The 20546-nt window shown below is 47.1% G+C and overlaps 1 protein-coding gene across 1 annotated transcript in view; it reads right to left on the reverse strand.

The window, feature by feature from the left end:
• The window catches only part of BAIAP2L1 (BAR/IMD domain containing adaptor protein 2 like 1), a 558841-nt gene that overhangs the window by 107050 nt on the left and 431245 nt on the right, over window positions 1–20546 (reverse strand). Inside the window, exon 11 of the mRNA XM_078665168.1 lies at window positions 10465–10536. Within this exon, the coding sequence (XP_078521294.1) occupies window positions 10465–10536 (72 nt within the window). The remainder of the gene's footprint in view (window positions 1–10464; window positions 10537–20546) is intronic.

Below are 20546 nucleotides of genomic sequence, written 5' to 3' on the forward strand. Positions count from 1 at the left end.
AACAGCTAGTCGTCCAAGTACGGCTACACGAAGAAGCCTTTGCGGCGCAGTGCAGCTGACACTACTGCCATGCACTTCGTGAACACTCGGGGAACTGACTTCAACCTGAAGGATAGTACTTTGAACTGGCAGCGAGAAGATCCCACCAGGAATCTCAGGTATTGTCTGTGATGCTGATTGACCACGATGTGAAAGTATGCATCTTGCAGATCCAGCACACACATCCAATCTCCCTGCCTGTTATGTGGATATATTTGATGGAGAGCCAACATGCAAAACCTCTCCTTTCTGATTGATTTGTTGAGTGTTCGCAGGTCCAGAATGGATCGGTATTCTTGTTTTCGACCCTTCTTTACCAAGAAGTATCTTGAGTAAACCCCTGTCCCTCTTGAGATATTGTCACCTTCTCGATGGCTGACTTTCAGAGAAGGGTGGCAACTTCGTTCTGTAAGATTTTCAGCTGGTGACACGATGATGGAACGTAGCTGCAGCGTAGCTAACACCCACTGGTCCTTTGTGATAGCTCGCCACTCTTGGAGATGATTTGCAATACTTCCCCCCACTGGAGTGGTGCACGGCGATGGAGGAAGTGGGCACTCATTCTTTGGTCTGCGTCTTCGCGGAGGTGTTAGCCTGACGCTGGTTTCCTCTTCCTCTGGAGGAACGCCTGCCCTGATACTGAGATCTTTGCTGACCTTGCTGATTGTGATTTTTCTGCCAATGAGCGGTTTGAACCCTCTTTTGGGAGGATAGCCGATTGTAAGGCCTGAATCGTTTGCAGAATTCTTTCTTTTTTTCTAGACCCACGGCCTTTAGTGTGTCCAGCTCTGTTTTCATCTGGGACATTTCTTCATCCGTGTGAGCCCTGAACAGAGAGGAACCGGAGAAGGGAAGGTTCAGGGTGCGTGACTGCGCTTCTGGCTTGAGCGCTGCGAGTCGGAGCCAAGATGTTCTTCTAGCGCATATTCCATGCGTATAGGCATGGGCCAAAAGAGAAGTCCCATCAGCTGCAGTGATGATAACTTGGTTAGCCACCAAGCTGCCTTCCTGCAAGATCTCTTCAAAGTCCTTGCGGTCTTCCTGTGGCAACTTCTCTGTGAATCTCTGTAGAGAGTCACACAGAGACCTGTCATACCAGCCCAAGAGAGTCGATGCACTGGAGATCTTCAACAAAGAGGCTGAAGTGCCACAAACCTTCCTTCCCCACCAATCCTGCATTTTACTCTCCTTTTCTGGTGGAACAGTAGAGGAGGAAGCAATAGCATGAGTCTTTTTTGCTGCAGCAATTATCACAGAATCTGGAGAGGGATCAGATCTAAGGAAGAGTGGATCATCTTCCGGTGAGCGGTACTTCTTCAAAATTCTAGTTGGCGCAGTCTTAACTGTCGATGGCGTGAGAAAAATGGCCATCACTGGCTCTATGAGGCCCGGTACCAATGGTAGCAGAGGTCTAGATGCTGCCCTTTGGTTTAAAGTCTCAAAAATCACAGAGGACTTACTCTGACGAGTCAGCATAGGAATGCCTAGATTTGTTGCCCCTCTGCCAAGAATGTCCTGAAAAGTGGTAACATCATCCACCGGAGAGACCATGGACGGCGGACTCTTAGGAAGGGTAGGCGAGTAGTCTCTGTGAGACGTGCAAGTGAAAGAGGAGGATGGAGTTGGAAATCTGTGTCTTCTCCTCCTGCTTCTAGATCTAGACCTCCTTGTGTGGGAATGCGCAGGAGTGCTGCTGCGAGCTCTGGCTCTTGAAGGATGGCGTTCCCTATCCACAGCCAGTACCAGACGAGCCAACAGAGATCTGTGAAGAGGGCACGTATAATGCTGCGCCCCTGTGGCTGTTGCCGTGGCCCAGTGATGTAAAGGCCTGTTCCATCGTGGCGAAAGATGGATGGAAGGTGATCTTTGCCTCTCTCGCCCTTCAGGAGACTGTGTAGTGGGAGGAGAGTTTACCTCTTCTGGTGCAGGTCTGGTCAGAGAATCTTGGTGTCTTCTGGACACTGGACTGCCAGACGTCGAGATCACCAACTCCGGAGACCGTGACGTTGAGCCTCTGTGAGAGCTGGGAGAACCTGTTCTAGACGTGGGTGTTGGTGATGAGGACAGGCTTACTGGACATGAGGCCTCTTTGGACTGGTGCTTCGACGTTGATCTGGAATGCCTTTGCACAGATTGTCTTCTCGACCGAGATGCCTGCCTCAATGTCGACTTTCTCCTCTTGGATGGAGGGCTCAATCTTGTATTCGACCGGCCTCTCGACGTCGGACGTCTACCTGACGCCGACGGAGTACCGTGTTTCGACGTCAGCTGCCTTTGCTCTTAAGACCGGTGTCTCGACGTCAACTGGCGGTGTGCTGCCATCGACGGAGATCTCTGCTTTGACGTCGAAGATCTTTGCTCTGACCTCAACGGAGATTTCTGCCTCGACATCGACGAAGGTGTCCTGTGCCTCGACATCGGAGAGCTTTGGATTGATCTCGACGGAGAGCTTTGGATTGATCTCGACGGAGACCTGTGTCTCGACGTATATCGCCGTTGACGAGGCGACGACGGAGTGATGTGTCTCGACGTCGATCGCGTAGCCGGCGTCAACGGAGACTTGTCCCTCGACATTGATCGTCGCCAGGTTGACGTTAACGGAGGACCTGTTACCTTCGCCGACGTTGATCTTGTTGTCGATTTCTGAGAATGAAGCGCCGGCATCACCGCAGTCTTCGATGCAGATTTCTTCGTCGTCGGCAGCTTCGACGTGGATACAGACGCAGATGAAGAACAGGTCGGAACCTTGCCTCTAGACGTTGACAGAGTTCTCTTTTTCTGCTGCCTCACAGGAGACCTACCTCTTTCAGAGAGGCCATAAAGTCGAATTCTCTCCATGTCATTGATGGTCCTTCTCGACAACTTCTTACAATGATGGTAGTTGGTAGAAGAGTGAGAATCAGGGAGACCGAGAATACACACAGAGTGTGTGTCTGATCTGGCCTTCTTGCCACAGGCAGGGCAAGGATCAAATAAAGAAGGCATTTCTGAAGAAAATAAATCTTTTGTGGAACTTAAAAAAAGGTATCATATTTATATATAGCTGTATATATATATATATATATATATATATATATATATATATATATATATATATATATATATATATATATATATATGTTTTCCATATATAATGTTTTATTATTTCCAGGGACCCCGCACTTGGGCGGGAATATTTTGTGCTTATGACTATTGATGAGGATCCCCTGGAAGAGAAGTAGGGAATTTTGCAGCAACATTTAGAGAGATTCTGTGGCACGCTATGATGTTTTTAGGGAGCGTAGTTGAGGCACTTAATTTTTCAATCCTCTAATAATTATACATACTTCTGGTTTGTGATTTCAGTTTAAATCATGAACCATTGTTATAGCTGATATGTGATTAGTCTTTAATCTACATAGCTGACAAATCTCGTGTGAGACACCTTATGATAAACAAAGGTGGTTTAGCCACATGCACTTTATATGCTGAGATTTCAACCCTGTATTTTCAATTTTAATAGTGAAAATATAAATCGCAAAATGCCCAGGCCAATGGTGTCACATAACATGAGGCCACTTGGCAACTATGGTTTGCCTTTATGTGAATGGGGTTTTGCTCGCCACAACTGGATGAAATAATTCAAATGAGACTCCCCTGTGTAAATTAAAAGCGAAAGTTGTCAAACACCTTAATGTGAGCGTACACATGTGGCCAGTAATCTGAAAGCATTTCATTTTGGTTCGGGAACAGATCCCTTTCGAAGGTCTGGCACTGGAGGGGGATCCCAGGTGGGGGAATTGGATTCTCTCCTTAGTGCACTGATGCTTGAATTGGACCTGAATAATTGGAGAACTATCTTCCCGGTCTGCACAGAGGCTGTCAGCATGGTGGTGCTATGAGTGAGATAATGTGTGACAAACAGAGACATTTATTAGTCAGAGGGGCTGATGCATTACCATCCAGCATACGAACACCAATGGGGATTCCTCAACACCAAACAGCGTGGCAATAAGGAGAGATTGACGAACAGAATAGCCAATGGTGGGAACTATTGCCAGTGACTGAGAACATGCTGTGATACAGAGGCAGCAATCAGACGTCAGTGGTAAATCACCCTGGCTGTGGATATGTTGCAGAAGGAAAATAAACAGCGGAATAGAAAAAAACTGGACTTATTTACTGCATATAATCCACATTAAAGGGGGTACATGATGAGGTTCAAAGGGTTCCTGACCCTGCAGATTATGTATTTCACAAGGTTGAAAACATGAGGATGGTGGTTATAGATGGACCTTCAGTCCCCCAGCTGATGGAGGTGGAAATGACATCTATGCAGGAGGTGATGAAGTTCAAAGGCTGCATGCTGACGAACAAACAAGATGTGAAACATCTGGACAAGTATGTTTCTAAGTTTTGAGACAGAGAAAAGGGGAATCAAGACACCAAGAGTCAGGACACCAAAATGCTTTTGAATAATGTGACACTTTTAGAATGGTGTGGGTGTAATTGAACCTGAATGTACTTCTATAAGTTCTTCTGTGTATATATATATATATATATATATATATATATATAAAAACGAATGTATGTCTGTCTGTTTGTCCTTTATGTATTAGTACACCATTCATCTGATCGCCATGAAACTTTGGGAAGTTGTTGAGTACACTCCCGCGAAGGTTTATGGCATAAATTGTTTTTAAAGATCGGCCCCCAAGGGCCCTCATAATCTTTCGAATAAAGAATTTGCAACTGCGACTTTGCAACGGTACAAGACTTTCGGTGAAAAAGATGATGAACAATGTAATCGAAGCTACAATTTTGAATGGGAAATTCAAGGGGGAAGATGTACTGTTGCCACATATTCCAATGATCCCAAAAGATATGCCATTTGAATTCAAACGTTTCCGGTTTCCGGTGCGACGCGCTTTTGCAATGAGCATCAACAAAGCACAAGGACAATCGCTGCAAATGTGTGAACTAGATATGGATAATCCGTGCTTCTCACATGGACAACTGTATGTGGCCAGCTCACGCGTCGGAAAACCTTCTGATTTATTCGTGTACGCACCAGACGGAAAAAACAAAAAATATTGTGTATCCACAAGCACTCGAATAAATAAATAGAATTAAAACAACACTTTGAAATGTTTTACATATTAAAATGAATAAGTTTCAATAAAAATGACACAATGTAAATTGAATGTTATCATACCGAGTTTACTTGAATTTCCTTTCTTCTGAGATTGCAGCAATGCGCGACGGGTAAGCTAGTTCTTAATAAAACTGTGGCAACCCTACAAAACAAGTTACTTACCTTTGGTATCGCCTTATCTGGTAAAGACTCTATCTAGCTGGATATTCCTACCTTAGAATTCTTCCCAGGCATCAGACGGGATCCAGTTTTTATTTTGTGAGCAGTACCCCTGCACACCAGTAGGTGACGTTATTCGCTCCGCGTGGCGTCGTATGCATAGGAAGTGATGTGCACTGTGATTATATAGGCTCCACAACAACCAGCTGATGTCAGTTTCGTTTCGCGACTTTCCTCTCCAGAAGCGTTGAGCCACAAACAACACCGGCCACTGGTGCATGAAAGTAGGCTCTTAAAAGGGAAACATCCTTTCACCCTTAATTTGTTTGCAGAGCGGAGAGGATGGGTGGGTCAGTTAGGAATCTGCAGCCAATTATAGTCTCTACCAGATCAGGTGTTAACGAAGGAATGTAACTTCTTAATCTGAAAGAGATTTTTAGCCACAGATTCCTTACCTCAGAATAGATACCAAAGCAATACCTCCCTAGAGGTGGGACTGCAACACAGATTATACTGGAAAGTCCTGAATGACCGAATGGGCAAAATGCACATCTCGATGGACATGACTGCCAAAGCAGTAGTGCTTCATAAACATATGCATGGAAGCCCACATTGCTGCCTGCCAGATATCTTGGATGGATTCTCTGCACGCTAACGCAGTGGTCGCAGCCTTGGCTCTGGTATAGTGAGCTTGCAAACCTTCAGGAGGTTGCTTTTTGCCAATGCATAGCAGATTTTGCTGCAGAGCACTATCCATCTTGAGATGGTCGGTTTATGCACCGCCTTTCATATTTTGGCTCAGACATACCTTACAAAGAGTTGATCATCCACCCAGAACTCTTTTGTGTGGTCAAGGAAGAATGACAACACTCTTTTTTGGTACAGGCAATGGCTCTTCTTTAGAGTGGTGAGGCTAAGTGGAAGAAGTAGGCATGGTGATGGACTGGCCTACATTAAAGGGAGTGAACAACTTCGGTATAAAGGATTCCCTAGTCTGAAGGAGCAGCTTGCCTGGGTAGATGATCCGGTATGGAGGGTGAGATGAAAAAGCCTATAGCTCACTGACCCTCCGGGCAGATGTTTTTGCCTCTAGAAAGGCAGTTTTTATTGTTAGGAGCCCGATAGAGCAGTTGTGTAACAGCTCGAAAGGAGTGCACATGAGAAATTTTAGGATTAAATTAAGGTCCCACTGTGGTATAATGAAGGGTGATCTATGAACAATACGGGATTTCAACAAAGATGGCTGATCTGGCGCAGAAATGCGGAGATGGCAGAAAGATAGCCTTTTAAGGTGTCCAAAGCAGAGCCCTACTGTGATAGAGTAAGAATAAACAGAAGAACCTGGGAAAGGGGTGCAGACAGGGGGTCAACTTGCTTATCTGTACAGCAGGTCATAAACTTGCTCCAGGAGTATACAATCTTGGTGGAGGTACGCCTGGCTGCCAAGATAAGGTTGCAGACTTTGGGTGGAAGGTCGAAAGCTATCAACTGTTACCGCTCAGTCTCCATGCATTAAGGCAAAGCGTTATCAGGTTTGGGTGCAGGACCCTGCCCTGTTTCTGTGACAGAAAATCCTCCAGAAGAGGCAGGTTGATCGGAGGACCCATGCATATGCTTAACAGCTCAGGATACCAGACTTTCCCTGCCCAATCCGGAGCCACCAGAATGATTTGGACCCGGTCATTCCTAATCTTCTTGAGCACCCTGGGTACAAGTGGTATTGACCGAAAGGTGTACAGGAGGGCCTGAGCTCCATGCAAGATAAAAAGGATCTCCGAGTGAAGCCGCCTTGACAACTCTAATGCCAAAACTGCTGACATTGTGCATTCTCGACTGAGGTGAATAGATTCAACTAACGCTTTACCCATTCTTGGAAGAGACCTTGCTCCACCTCTGGGTGAAGGTGTCATTTGTGATCAGCTAGGCATCAATGGTTGAGTTTGTCCGCCCTGGCATTTAGAGTGCCTTCCAGGTGTTGAACCACCAGGGCAGGCCACGCCCTGTTGTTCCAGCCATGTCCAGAGATGCAGAGTCTCTTGACAAAGGGTCCATGACCCCACCCACCCTGTTTGTTGCAGTATCACATGGCAGGCGTGTTGTCTGAGAAGCCCAACCATGATGGAAGGAAGATCTTAAATGCCAATCAGATTGCTCAGAGGATGATGTGGAGTCTGGCTTCTGCTGGAAACCAGAGTCCTCTGATCTCCACCTCTTTCTCATGGTCGCCCCAGCCCTGAAGTGGGGCATCTGTTACCATAGTCAGCTCTGGGTGGGGAAGGGAAAGGGGTCTGCCACTGACCCAACTGTGGTTCATGGCCCACCACTGCAGGTCTTTAGCGGTTCCAGGTGAGATCTGGACCATGTCGGAGAGATTCCCTGATGCTGTGCCCACTGGAACTTCTGGTCCCATTGCACAGCCCTCACAAGCCAGCGAGCATGTGCCAGAAGAAGGATGAAGGAGGCCATGAGGCTCTACAGCCTCAACGCCAGTCTCACTGAAATCTAGGCTGAAACATTGACATCGTAGCCTGAATATCCTGGACTCACCGCCTGAGAGGATAGGCTCAAAACTGCACTGTATCCAGAACAGCGTTGATGAAAAGGAGCATCTGAAAGGGACTCTGGTGTAACTTTGGCACATTGATAGTGAACCCTGCAAGTGCAGGTTCACCGTAGTCCAGATTTGGGAGACAACTGCCTAGGGTGAACTTGCCTTCAACAGCCAATTATCGGGGCAGCCTTCGGATGTTTTGCAGAGGGATCTAACAAAAATTGTACAATGGAAAATATCTCCATTGTACATTGTATTGGAAGCACAATCCATTCTGGTGGCAAAGGAGGCAGCACATGCCTTCCAATGCTTTTATGGTCAATCCTGATGGCCTCTTTGAAATTCTTTCCGTCCCTGGCAGCATAGTTTTTACACCCTTCTCTTTCCAGTACTTTAACGCCTTTTTTATAGTCACAAAGATGTGACTCAAACCAGGATGTAGGAAATGTAACAGTGGTTCTAGGACAGTTAGTGAGTGGGACCAGCATGTTTAAGGAAGTCTTGAACCACTCTTTGATGATGAAATCAGCTTCAGCTGCCAACTGACCAAGATCAGGTTTGGATGATAGTAACATCAAGCAAAATTCCGAAGGATCACACCTAGGCCATACTTTTGAGGTGTTCATCAGAATGGCCATGAATAAAGATGGACAGTGGAGAGTTACAAGGATAGGCACGGCAGAATGATCGGTCTATATCAGGGGGCACAGGAAGATCAACTTTCAGCTCAGACAAATTTGAAAATACTGGGCCTAACATATGCACACCCATGTGTGTGGAGGTGTTTACAAGCTGCTTCAGCTGAACAGTTTCTAAGTCCTGAATAAGGTTACATTTCAAAGAGCAGTGTGTCGGCTTAAGATGAAGATTCATATCACCAAGAAGCAGGACATTAAAAAGCTGGAGTATGTATTGGCAATAACCAAAGCAAAGCTTGTAAGAATACCGCAGTGGAACTGGAGAGGGAGAGGCAGTATTATCAGAGCGCCAGAAAATGATAAGATTGATGAAAATTTCAAGGAGAAAACTATTGCCTCACAGTTAGACACTGATAATTCTGCTGAGTCACATTTTATGGTTGATTGATGTTAATACCACCCACTTCCATATCAATGTCTAAAGGCTAGAGCGGTCGACTTCGGAGCTGGGGAACTGGGTTCAAGTTTTGGAAGGGACGCTCAATATCCTGTGATTCTGGGTAAGTCACTTAATTTCCTCGAGCCTTACAAAAATGAATGTGTCCTTCTGTAACGCAACTGGTACTCATGTAAAGCGCTCTGATACCTTCTGGTCTAGTTCGCGCAATATAAAACTCAAATAAAAAAAATAAAACTGTACAATACCCCTCTGGAATTCCACAACAACATATGGCAATGGTCTCTCATTTAACCATGTTCCTGTTAATGTCACTGCGGATCACGTAGAGGTTCACAGAGATTCTGTATTATAACTGAAGAATGGAAAATTACCCTGACGAAGGGCATTGTCCGAAATGCACTGGGATTGAGTTAACTGTGATTGAGTGAACTGTTGACTCACTGTGATTTGTGTTTCTAAAAAACACTTTTAATGAACTTTTTCAATATAAAATTGGTAGACACCAACTTGATGAGTTAAATAAATACTTTAACGAAGTGTACACAATCTACTGAAATTTATTTTGGAGTGCCTAGCGGGGCGTTGTTCTAGTCTTAGACGGCGCAACTGTTTCTATATTGTGTTCATGCCCTGGATCAGAGGGCTATACCCACAGGCACCCAACACCTTATTGAATTGAATACTTGATCAAAACCACATACCTGGGAGTGCCACAAATTCATAAATTTCATCTGTTAAAAACAGGTCATCAGTCCTCAATGAAGCTCAGAATGTCAAGCTGGTGTTTCACCACAGAGCGGCAAGTACTAGAAAGCAACCAGCTTTTTAACTTATGGGCCGGATTTTTGGTACTTGCATATAGGGTAACTGCAAGGAAGACGAGGAGTATTTGACATTTAAAGAATGCATGCAGAAGCTTCAACAGCCTACACTAAGAGCCAGCTTGTCTATGGAGGAGTAAGATAAGTCGTTCTTGGTTTGACCAGGGTTTATGACCTCCGGCACCGGTCAGTCTGAGCCAGGCTGTAATGGCAGCTGCCCGGGGCAACGCCAACGCCTCTGTCCAGTCGTCATCCTTGAGTACCCACATCTGTTACCCATGTAGCCTTAAGGACTGAAAAGGTGTCCGGGTTGTTTTATATATGTGTTTGGTAAATCTTGGCAACTTTATGGTCTCCCAGGTCGCCAATAAAGAGTTCTCCCTCTAACAACTGCTTCAGGTTTAATGACAGATCATACAAATATACACAATTATGACAATAAATATGTTCAATGACTAGTATTCAACATAGCGGTTAAAATACAAATAACCTCTAACTCTTTTGCTTTTAACCTAATAAAATCGAAATTATATTATGATGGTAAAGTCAGAAGAGTGTTTCAAATTCACAGTATAGAATAGTATTTTAAAGGAAGGAAAATAGGCTGCCAGTAGTATTTTTGTTTAACATACACAACCTCTTGATAAATCCAAATATTTTACCTTGGCACATGCACTGTTTCTTGAATTGTGTCGGTCAACATCCGAGTGTATGATGAAGGAAACCAACCTCTCCTGTGAAAGATATAAAGCAAGTGAAATATTTTCATATGTTTTCCATATACTTCAAATGCTCTTAAAACAAACACATTAATGCACAAGTTACTTCCCTTCAGTAACAATATATCTGTAAGTTAGTTATAGATTCCTTACCTTAGAAATACCCCCAGGCGTCAGACTGGATCAGGAAAGTTTTTCGTCAGCTGTACCCATGCGCATCGGAGGGTGGTGTCTGTGGGGCTCCGCGTTTGTGGTCGGCGGGATGATGTCGTGGCAGCTACTTAGACGCCGCCCTCGCGCGCTGACATCAGATCTGTTCACGACTTTCCACGCCAGTAGCGCAGAACCATGCAAGACACTGACCCCTGGTGCACAAATACTAGGGCCCTGAAAGGGGAGACCTTAACCCTAGAAATAAGTTCGCAGAACGGGAGGATGGGTGGGGCGGTAAGAAATCTATAGCTAACCTATCTTTCTTACAGATATATCGTTACCGAAGGTAAGTAACTTGTGCATCTGAAAGAAACACTTAGTTATAGATTCCTTACCTTAGAATAAATACCCCAGCAATACCAACCCCGTAGGTGGGTCTGCGAACCAAGTTCACACCAGGAAGTCCTGGAGAACAGAATGGCCAAAGAAGCTGTCTCTCCGGACTTGACTGTCCAGGCAGTAGCGAGTAGTGAACGTGTGCAGCGATGCCCATGTAGCCGCCTGACAGATGTTATTAAGAGGGACTCCACGTCCCAAAGCAGTGGTAGCTGCCGTCGCCCTGGTGGAATGAGTGCATAACCCCACTGGAGGCTTCTTCTATGCCAAAGAGTAGCAAGCTTTGATACACAAAACGACCCATCGATATTGCTCCGCTTGTACACGGACGACCTTTCTTGGCACCCACGTAGCTTGGAATTGTTTTGTGTGATTCAAATAAAATGAAAGCGCACATTTTTGACCCAGACAGTGGAGCCGCTCTTCTTTTGAAGGGTGTGGAGGTAGAAATAAGGTGGACAAAGTGATCGTTTGGCCAATGTGAAAAGAAGTAACCACCTTTGGTAAAAAGGATGGAAAAGTCAGGAGGACAACCTTGTATGGATGGACAGCAAGATAAGGAGGTTTTGAAGTGAGAGCTGGTAGCTCACTCACCCTGCCTGCAGAGGTAATGGCCACCAGAAAGGCAGTTTTGGGAGTTAAAAGTCTCAGAGGACAGTTATGTAGCAGCTCAAAGGACGCGCACATAAGATAGGTAAGAACTAAGTTCAAGTCCCACTGAGGCATTACGGATGAGTAATGCCCTTAAGAAAGCGATTACAACTTGAAAAGAGAAAGCTGATCAGGAAGCCTGAGAAAGGCTAAAATGGCAGAGAGGTAGCCCTTTAGAGTGGCCAGAGCAGTGCCCTGCTGGGCCAAAGAAAGGAGGAGAGCAAAAAGGGGATCCACAGCCTTTGCTGTGCACCATGCCACAAATATGTTCCATCGGCAGGCCTATACCATTTTTGTGGAGGGACACCTGGCTGCCAAGATAACATCACAGACATCAGGAAGGTCGAAAGCGGTCAACTGTCACCGCTCAATCTCCACGCAAGGAGGTGGAGGCAGGAAAGGTTCGGGTGGAGGACAGTCCCCTACTTCTGCGACGGAAGATCCTCCCGAAGAGGCAGTCGGATCGGTGGATCGGTGGCCATGTGCAAGAGCTCGGCATACCAGATTCTTCGTGCCCAGTCTGGTGCCACAAGGATGACTTGGGCCAGGTTGCGCTTTATCTTCTTCAGCACTCTGGGCATAAGTGGTATAGGCGGAAAGGCATATAGTAGGCCGCAACTCCACTTGCGACGAAAAGCGTTGCAGAGCGAGTGCAGAATTGCTGACATTGGGCGTTCTCTTTGGCGGCAAATAGATCTAACTAAGGCTCTCCCCACTGTCGAAAGAGAACTTGCACCACATATGAGTTCAGACGCCATTCGTGATCCATCATGCACCTGCGGCTGAGTTCAGAGGCCCTGGCGTTCAGTGAACCTACCAGGGGTTGAACCACCAGGGATATGCCCTGATGTTCAAGCATGTCCAGAGGGTCCACAACCCCACCCACCTTGTTTATTGCAGTACCACATGGCGGTGGTATTGTCTGAACACCTGCACTACTCTTTTCCGGACAGAGGGAAGGAATGCCTTGAGTGCAAGACGAATCATCTAAAGCACCTGAAGGTTGATATGGAGCCCGGACTCCGCTGGAGGCCAGAGTCCTCTGATCTCCTCCTCTCCCATGTGGCCGCCCCATCCCAGAAGGGATGCATCGGTCACCACTGTGAACTCCGGTTGGGGAACCGAGAAGGATGTGCCTATGACCCAATACTGGTTCGTGAGCCACCACTGCAGTTGGTGAGCAGTGCCCTCCGAGATCTGGATGCAATCGGCCAGGTTCCCCTGATGCTGTGCCTCATGGAACTTCAGGTACCACTGCAGAGCCCGCATATGCCATCTGGCATGATCTACCAGTAGGATGCAGGAGGCCATCAGGTCCAGTAGCCGGAGGGTCAGTCTGACCAAAACCCAGGATAGAGGCTGAAAGATTGGAATCATAGCCCGAATATCCCGACTCGCTACTCTGGAGGATAGACCCAAAACTGTGTTGTGTCCAGAACCGCTCAGATGAAGAGGAGCTTCTGAGAGGTAGTCAGGTGTGACTTTGGCATGTAGATGGAGAACCCCAGCGAATGCAGGAGGTCGGCCGTACTCTGGAGGTGGGAGATGACTGCCTGGGGCGAGCCCGCCTTCAACAACAAATTGTCAAGATAGGGGAAGACTGAAACCCCTGAACTGCGCAGATGAGCTGAGACCACCGCCATCACTTTCATGAACACCCGAGGAGCGCTGGTAAGGCCAAAGGGGAGCATGGTAAACAAAGTGCTCGTGGCCTACCATGAACCGCAGGTAACGCCGGTGGGCCGGCAGGACGGGGATGGGAAAATAAGCGCTCTGCAAGTCCAAAGTTACCATTAAGTCTCCAGGGTTGGGGGCAGACAAGACCCGAGTGAGAGTCAACATTTTGAACTTCTCCTTCTGGAGGAAGAGGTTGACATTTCTGGGATCCAAGATAAGATGCAGGTCCTTGTCCTTCTTGGGCACCAGAAAGTAGTGGGAATAACAACCACTACCTACTTTTGGGGCAGGAACGCGCTTGATGGCTCCCTTGGCCAAGAGAGACAAAACTTCTTGTTGGAGAAGGGCCAGGTGATCCCCGACCTGCAATGGTACTGGGGTGGCATGGCTGGAGGGGTACTCTCGAGCTATCTGCAAAACCCACTGGTCCGAAGTGATGGTGCGTCAGTGGGGTAGGTGATGTTGAATCCTGCCGCCCACTGACGTTTGATGGCCCTGAAAGGTCAGACTAGGAGGGTTTGGCAGCTGCTGCAGAGGGAGGCGGTGGTGGATTGGCCCGCAAGCTGGCCCAGCGGAACCACGTCGGTTCCCACGTCCCCGGCCGCGCTGGGTCTGAACAGTTTGCGCCGGACCGTGGTTCTGAAAAGAACGTGTTGGGGCACCCCTTCCATAGCCACAAAAGGGGCGAAAAGCAGACTGTGCAGGGCATGTGGTGGAGAGGCCGAAGGACTTGGCCATAGCCCGAGAGTCCTTGATACTCTCTAGTGCACTGTCTGCCTTGTCGCCAAACAGGTGACCACCATCAAAGTGCATGTCCATTAGAGTGTTCTGGACATCCCCCGAAAAGCCAGTCGATCTCAACCAGGCGTGACTGCGAAGCGCCACCGACGTTGAAATGGCCCTACCCAGTGAGTCGGCAGTATCCAGTCCACAGCAGATTGTAAACTTTGCGGCGTCTCTCCCCTCGCCAATGGCACGGGAGAGCATGGCCTGGGCCTTCTCCGGACACTGAGGCAGCAGTTGCGCCACCGTATCCGGCACGGAGTGGGAATAACAGCCCAATAGACATGCGGTGTTTACGGACCGCAGTCCTAAGCTGGAGGAAGAAAACATCTTCTTCCCAAGCTGATCCAGCTTTTTGGATTCCCTATACGGTGGGGTGTATAGGGCATGTTCCCTACACCCCGGCCCATCGCCATCCCTCTGGACAGTTTTGTATGTATATCATTACACCTTAACGTTGTTTGTACTCCTCTGTATATCCTGTAAAGCGCTCTGATACCCTCAAGGGTCAAGTTCGTGCTCTATCAAACACTAAAAATCAAAATAAATGAGCTCTTGGACGTGGAAGCTTGGATCACCAAGCTTTTGGGAGAGGGATGTTGGGAAAGGAAAGATGGGTCGCCCGGAGCCGGGCGGAGGTGTCGGGCAACCATCCTATCCACAGGAGCACTTGTGTTGGGCCTGGACCAAGTGCCAACAAGGATGTCAGTGAGGGCAACATTGAACAGCAGCAGGGGCTCTGAAGAGCTCACTGCAGGCTGAAGCACTTCTGTTAGGCAGTTAGTCCTGACTGCCATTGTAGGAAGCTTAAGGTTCAAGGCCTCGGCGCACTTCGCAACACCACTGCGTAAGACGCTCCCTCCTACGTAGCCACAGTAGGAGGAGACAACATGCCAAGGTCTGGAGATGTATCTAAACCACTGGCATCCCCTAGTTCCTCTCTTCAGTCTGGGTCATACTCAATCTGGTCAGTTAAAGGGTCACCAGATGGCTCCCAGTCCTCCTCACGCTCCTCTGGCTGCCAAACTGGCCAAAAAGGGCCAGGGTGGAACACTGGGACAAAATGACCCATCTGTGTCCGATCCAACATCAGTCGATGATTGAGGCCAGGGTCAACGCCGGCTGGGTGTCCAGCCGGCAGCGGACATGGTGCCGGTGGAGTTGGAACAAGGTCAACCGGCGCTGATCTGGATCCAGGCCTGGATCCAAGGGGACCCTGCAGGTCTGGAGCCGCCGGTGCTGTAGGCCTAGGGCCCCCAGCCGAGTCCGCTGGGCCCGAAGGCGCACCAGGGGAGTCGGGCTGCCCAAAGATGGCATGCATCGCTTCGTAAAACTGATGAAGCTTGGCAGGGGTCAAGTTTGGTCCCGGAAAGGCCGGGCTCGACCCTTGAGGCTTCGCACACTGAGCCGCGGAAGTGGCACCACCTGCACCATTCGCCGCTTCTGCCGACGGGCGAGGGAAATTCGAAGAGCGACGGTGCTTCTTCGGCTTATTCTTATGCTTCGACTTCCGTGACCCCGAGTGCGAAGGCTTCGACAACTAATGATGATACTGGCTCCGCGACCGGTCCCATGACCTCCCACGGGACCGGGACCTTGAACGGTGTGGAACCGACTGCCGAGCCTGGAATAGCTTTCGGACCGCTCCCAGAAAGACTTCGGACCGTGGTCCGGCAGTCGGAGCATGACTTGGGGTCGTGGTGGCGCTCCAGGCAAAAGAGGCACATGCGTTGGGGATCCGTCACCGACATCAGTCGGGTACAGGAACCACAAGACTTGAAGCTGGGCATCCCTACGTGCATCTGGAGTCAATGACCCGAAAAATTAAGTTGACAAAAAGTCGCAAAAAGTTCTTTAAAAAATGACTAGAGGTACTGCTCTTCCTAGATCTGCGCTGGCTGGCATGGAAAAAGAAAGAACTGACGTCAGCAGGCGAGGGCGGCGTCTAAGTAGCTGCTGCGACGTCATCCCGGCGACCACGACACCGACGAAGAATGCGGAGCCGACTGACGCCACCTTCCGAAGCACAGGGGTACTGCTGACAAAAAACTTTCCGGATCCAGTCTGACGCCTGGGGGTAATTTTACAGTAAGGAATCTATAACTAACTGTTTCTTTCAGATTGGTAAAACATATCAGTGCATGTTTCACTTTGTTATGTAGAATATCTTATATTGTACTGTGATCATTTAATGACTGTAAACTAGCAATGACTTATAGTACAAGTTACTTGTGTTCGGTAAAGTGCTTTGTGGTGGATACTCTACCTAATGGCATATGACTCACCTTTTGAATCTTCCCAGGCATATACTTGATTCGTAACTATTTCATAACAGCTTCTGCACACCAGCAGGTTATGTGTTTGTTGGATTCTGCCTGGACCAGCTCTACTGCTGGAAGTGACAGGGAGAGCTGTATATATATTCTCCAACCCAGAGCAATTATGCCAGTATATATTGGACGTCTTTCTCGCCCTCCGATGAGAACCACCCGTGAGAAAATTTAAGAGTGACAGTGTGAGAGCTAACGTGAGATTTCTTTTAAGCCCTAAAAGTCCATTTCACACAACATGAAGGAGGAAGCATGGTGGGGGATCAGTGCTTAGGCAGAGTATCCATCAAAAAGAGCATTACCAAAGATAACTTGTTCATATAACCACAGATTCCTCAGCTTTAGAATAGATACCAAGCAGTAACTCCCAAAAGGCAGACTATCTGAGAAGTGGACTTGCACCAGGAAGTCTTGTAAGTCCAAGCAAACGATATTAATGCCTGGTAAAGGTGTGTACGAACGTCCATGAAGTCTCATGGTCGATCGCCAACACCAAACAACCTGTCACCAACTTCATGGTGGAAGTCTAGGCGTTAGTGCAAAGGTTCTGAGGGTCTTCAGGAAAAACCCTTTTTAGCCAGGGAACAGCATGTCTTAAGGCACACAAAAAGCATGGTTTGTTTCTGGCCTGCCTTTGCTTTCTTAGCACCAGCAAACGCAATAACAAGCTGGTCACCCACCGTCTTTTGTGTTCTTGATGTACAAGCTAAGAGATCCTTAGGGGGGTAAGAAAAATCTAAATCAAGCTAGGTGCGGTGAACGATGTATTGTCCTACTAGTAAGGACAATACCTCTTTTGAAAAAAAGGAAGCACTAACTCACAACAGTAAATAATCTAGGAACAAGGTAATGTGAAGGCAGTTGCACTGACAGTGCCTGAAGCTTGCTGACATGGAGCACAAAAGTAACTGAATTGAGAAATACCGTCTTGATGATCAGCAATGAGCTTGAAGGGCCAGCACACTAAGAAAGAAAAGACCAATCTAAGGTCTTACTGATTAATGAACGATGAGGGGAGAACGCGTGCAAGAGCCTTAAAAAATGCATCATAATTGGTGACATGAATATTGAAGGGTGAGCAGGCAAACATAGAAAGCCCAAAAGGACAATGCACACCGCAAAGTCTTGCTAGGCCAGAGTTCAAAAACAGACCATCCAACAGTTGGGTCTGCAGAGAGTCAAATTTACTATCTTCGTACCAGGTAACAAACTTCACCCAACGACTGGAATAAATGGATTTGGGAGATTGGCGTCTAGCCACAAGCGTAACATCCACTACTTCAGCAAGTAAATCTAATCCACTTATTTGGAACTGCTCAATCTCCACATAGCGGTTTAGGTTTTGGCGATTTAGATGCATGACACTGCCTCTTGCTAAGACAGCAGTCCTTGAAGAAAAACGAGGCAGACCGGGATGGGTGGGGGTGCAAATGCTTTTGCTCAGCAGATCAGAATATCATACTCTCCTGGCCCAGTCAAGAGCCATCAGGATGAGCTGAGACCAGTCTGCCCTGATCTTCAGAACTCGAGGCAGCAGTGCCAGAGGTGGGAATGCCTGTCTCTCACTGAAGGCAGAATGCATCTCCCTGGGAACATTCCAACAAAAATTCCAGTGCGTAATATTAATGGCAGTGGGGAAACAATCCAATAAAAACATGTCCCACCATGCTCTTGGTCATCTCAGGATGGAAATGCCATTCGTGGCTCACCAGCCAAACTCATCTACCCAGACGTTCAGACATCCGACAAAATTATTTGCCTATGCAAAGATCCCCTGAGTTCACACTGCTCTGCTTGTTGCAGTACCACATGGCGGTTGTATTCTTCATTCAGATCTGAACCGGCTTCTCCTTAATAGATGGGAAAAAGTCTTCAGGGCCAACCAAATGGAGCAAACGTCTCCGACTCTCTAGGGGAGTGAAAGTCCCTGAAATCAACCATGTCCAGTCTCCTTTGAAGTTACTCTCCTGCATAGGTTGCAGCTGGGATTTCAGCTTGCTGATGAAAACCCCAGGTAAAACAGAAGGGTGACCATCTTCTGTAGGTGGTCCACTACTTATTGCGGAAAGCTCGCATTCAACAGCCAATCATCGAGATAAGGGAACCTGGGACGTAACCACCGCCATCACCTGCATAAATACACAAGAGGCAGAGGTAGGGCCAAAGAGTAGAATAACAAACTGGAAGTGCTCAATCCTGACCTATGACCCCAGGAAGCATTTGTGGGACAGCAGAATGGGTACATGAAAGCACGCAGCCTAAAAATCCAAGGACACCATACAGCCTCCTGATTCCAGGGCACAAAGAACCTAGGCCAAAGTTAACATCTTAGTTTGTCCTTCTAAAGGAAGGTGTGGAGAAGATGATGGTCTAGTACCACGCCTGAATATGCTTGTCACGTCACAACAGAAATTGGCTAATATCAAACGCAAAGGTGACTCTTCCCCAAAAAATGCAATTGCAACTGATCTCTCAGACTATCTCCAATTAGATAATGGCTTGGCACTAAAAACCCATCCGATTACACAGTCGATATTACACAACATCTATGATTTACTTTTGCGGATTTCAAAGCACTGTATACATTACTTGATGCACAGCTGTTTAAGCAAAACCTACTGACTACCATAATTTCTTTTTTAAAGCAGCTGCCTTTAAAAGCCTACATCTCTAAATGTCACAAGAAAACAGGAGGTTTGTGAATTTGCCTATGTGGTAATGCTTTCACCAGGGTAAGGGAGATGAGGGCCACATGCAAGTCCCACTGCACGAAAACATTGGGCCTGTCACACCCAAACGTAAAGTAATATCATAGTTATAGGACTAATGCTGTTGTACTTATGCTGAGTTTCTATATGGCAAGGATGTCCCTGTAGCTCTTTATGGAACGGAAGTATGAAGGTGGGAACTCTCAAAAGGACCACTACTTTTTGGGCAGATGCCAGATAAGCTTAAACCCTTCCGTGCGGCCGCGATTCCCCCCGTGTGCGGCCGCCGAACGAACAGGGCGGGGCCGTGACGAACCCCAGCCGTCATCAGCACACGAGCACCGTGGAGCGTGACGGCTGGGGTTCGTCACCAGCATGCAAGGGGTTAAGGGGAACTTTTAGCACTTAGAGCATGAGTCTGACATCACGGAAAAGCCTCCTCATGTTACACTGCCTTGTCCATTGTAAAATGTGGTATATTTATTCCCCAGAAGCAAGCGCTGGGTTGGTGAACTGGAAATGGTTATTCAAAGGCTTTGTTAATTAGTATGCAAAATGTGATTTTAATCACATGGGCAAAATCTATCAAAAAATGTAATTTGTTATTGTTTTGTCATTGGTTTCAATATTTGCATTTTATTTGTAAGACAGCTTGTTTGCTGACAAACCTGTTACAAATAAATGAAAACATGAATGCCAAAGAAGAACCCAAAAAAGGCATTTTCATTTTTTTTTCTCTGCCTGACTCAAGAGTTGTGAGGGAAACATTAGATACAACTGGGAGACATTAGGCCAAAAGTATAGCGCTGCCAATTCTTCTTAGTTCTTAGCAGCCCTTATGATCTGGCCAGATCGCTAAAGCAGTCTATAATATTTCAAAAACACTATGGGTGTAAATACTCATGAGGATGTTGGAGAGCTAGCGTTTCTCGCAGCAGTGGCAGATATTCCCACCAATAGAGGTCATCCTACTGCTGCCTTTTTCCACAGGAGCTGATGAAGTAGAACACAGTACTATAGTGCTTCCTAGCTTCTGAGACAACCACAAGAATCTGAGTTTCTTTAAGAAAGAAGGAGTCTGATCATGGAGCGCTACATTTGTTTTCCATGAGCCAGATTTATGGATAATAGTGTCACAAATGTGGGCATTGTAGGCTAAAACTAAGGTGACAACTGGCCTGGTTTGCACCTTAAGTAGAAGTATTTGAAATATTACTGAGGTTAAACCTTTTGACATCCACTAAGATCTTTTTTGGATGCACGGGCCGCACATTTAAGCCTTTATAGCTTTTTTCCACAAAAGTTATCCACCCCAAATTTGTGTCCT

The sequence above is a fragment of the Lissotriton helveticus genome, chromosome 10, assembly GCF_964261635.1.
Source record: "Lissotriton helveticus chromosome 10, aLisHel1.1, whole genome shotgun sequence".
Classification (NCBI taxonomy): Eukaryota; Metazoa; Chordata; class Amphibia; order Caudata; family Salamandridae; genus Lissotriton; species Lissotriton helveticus.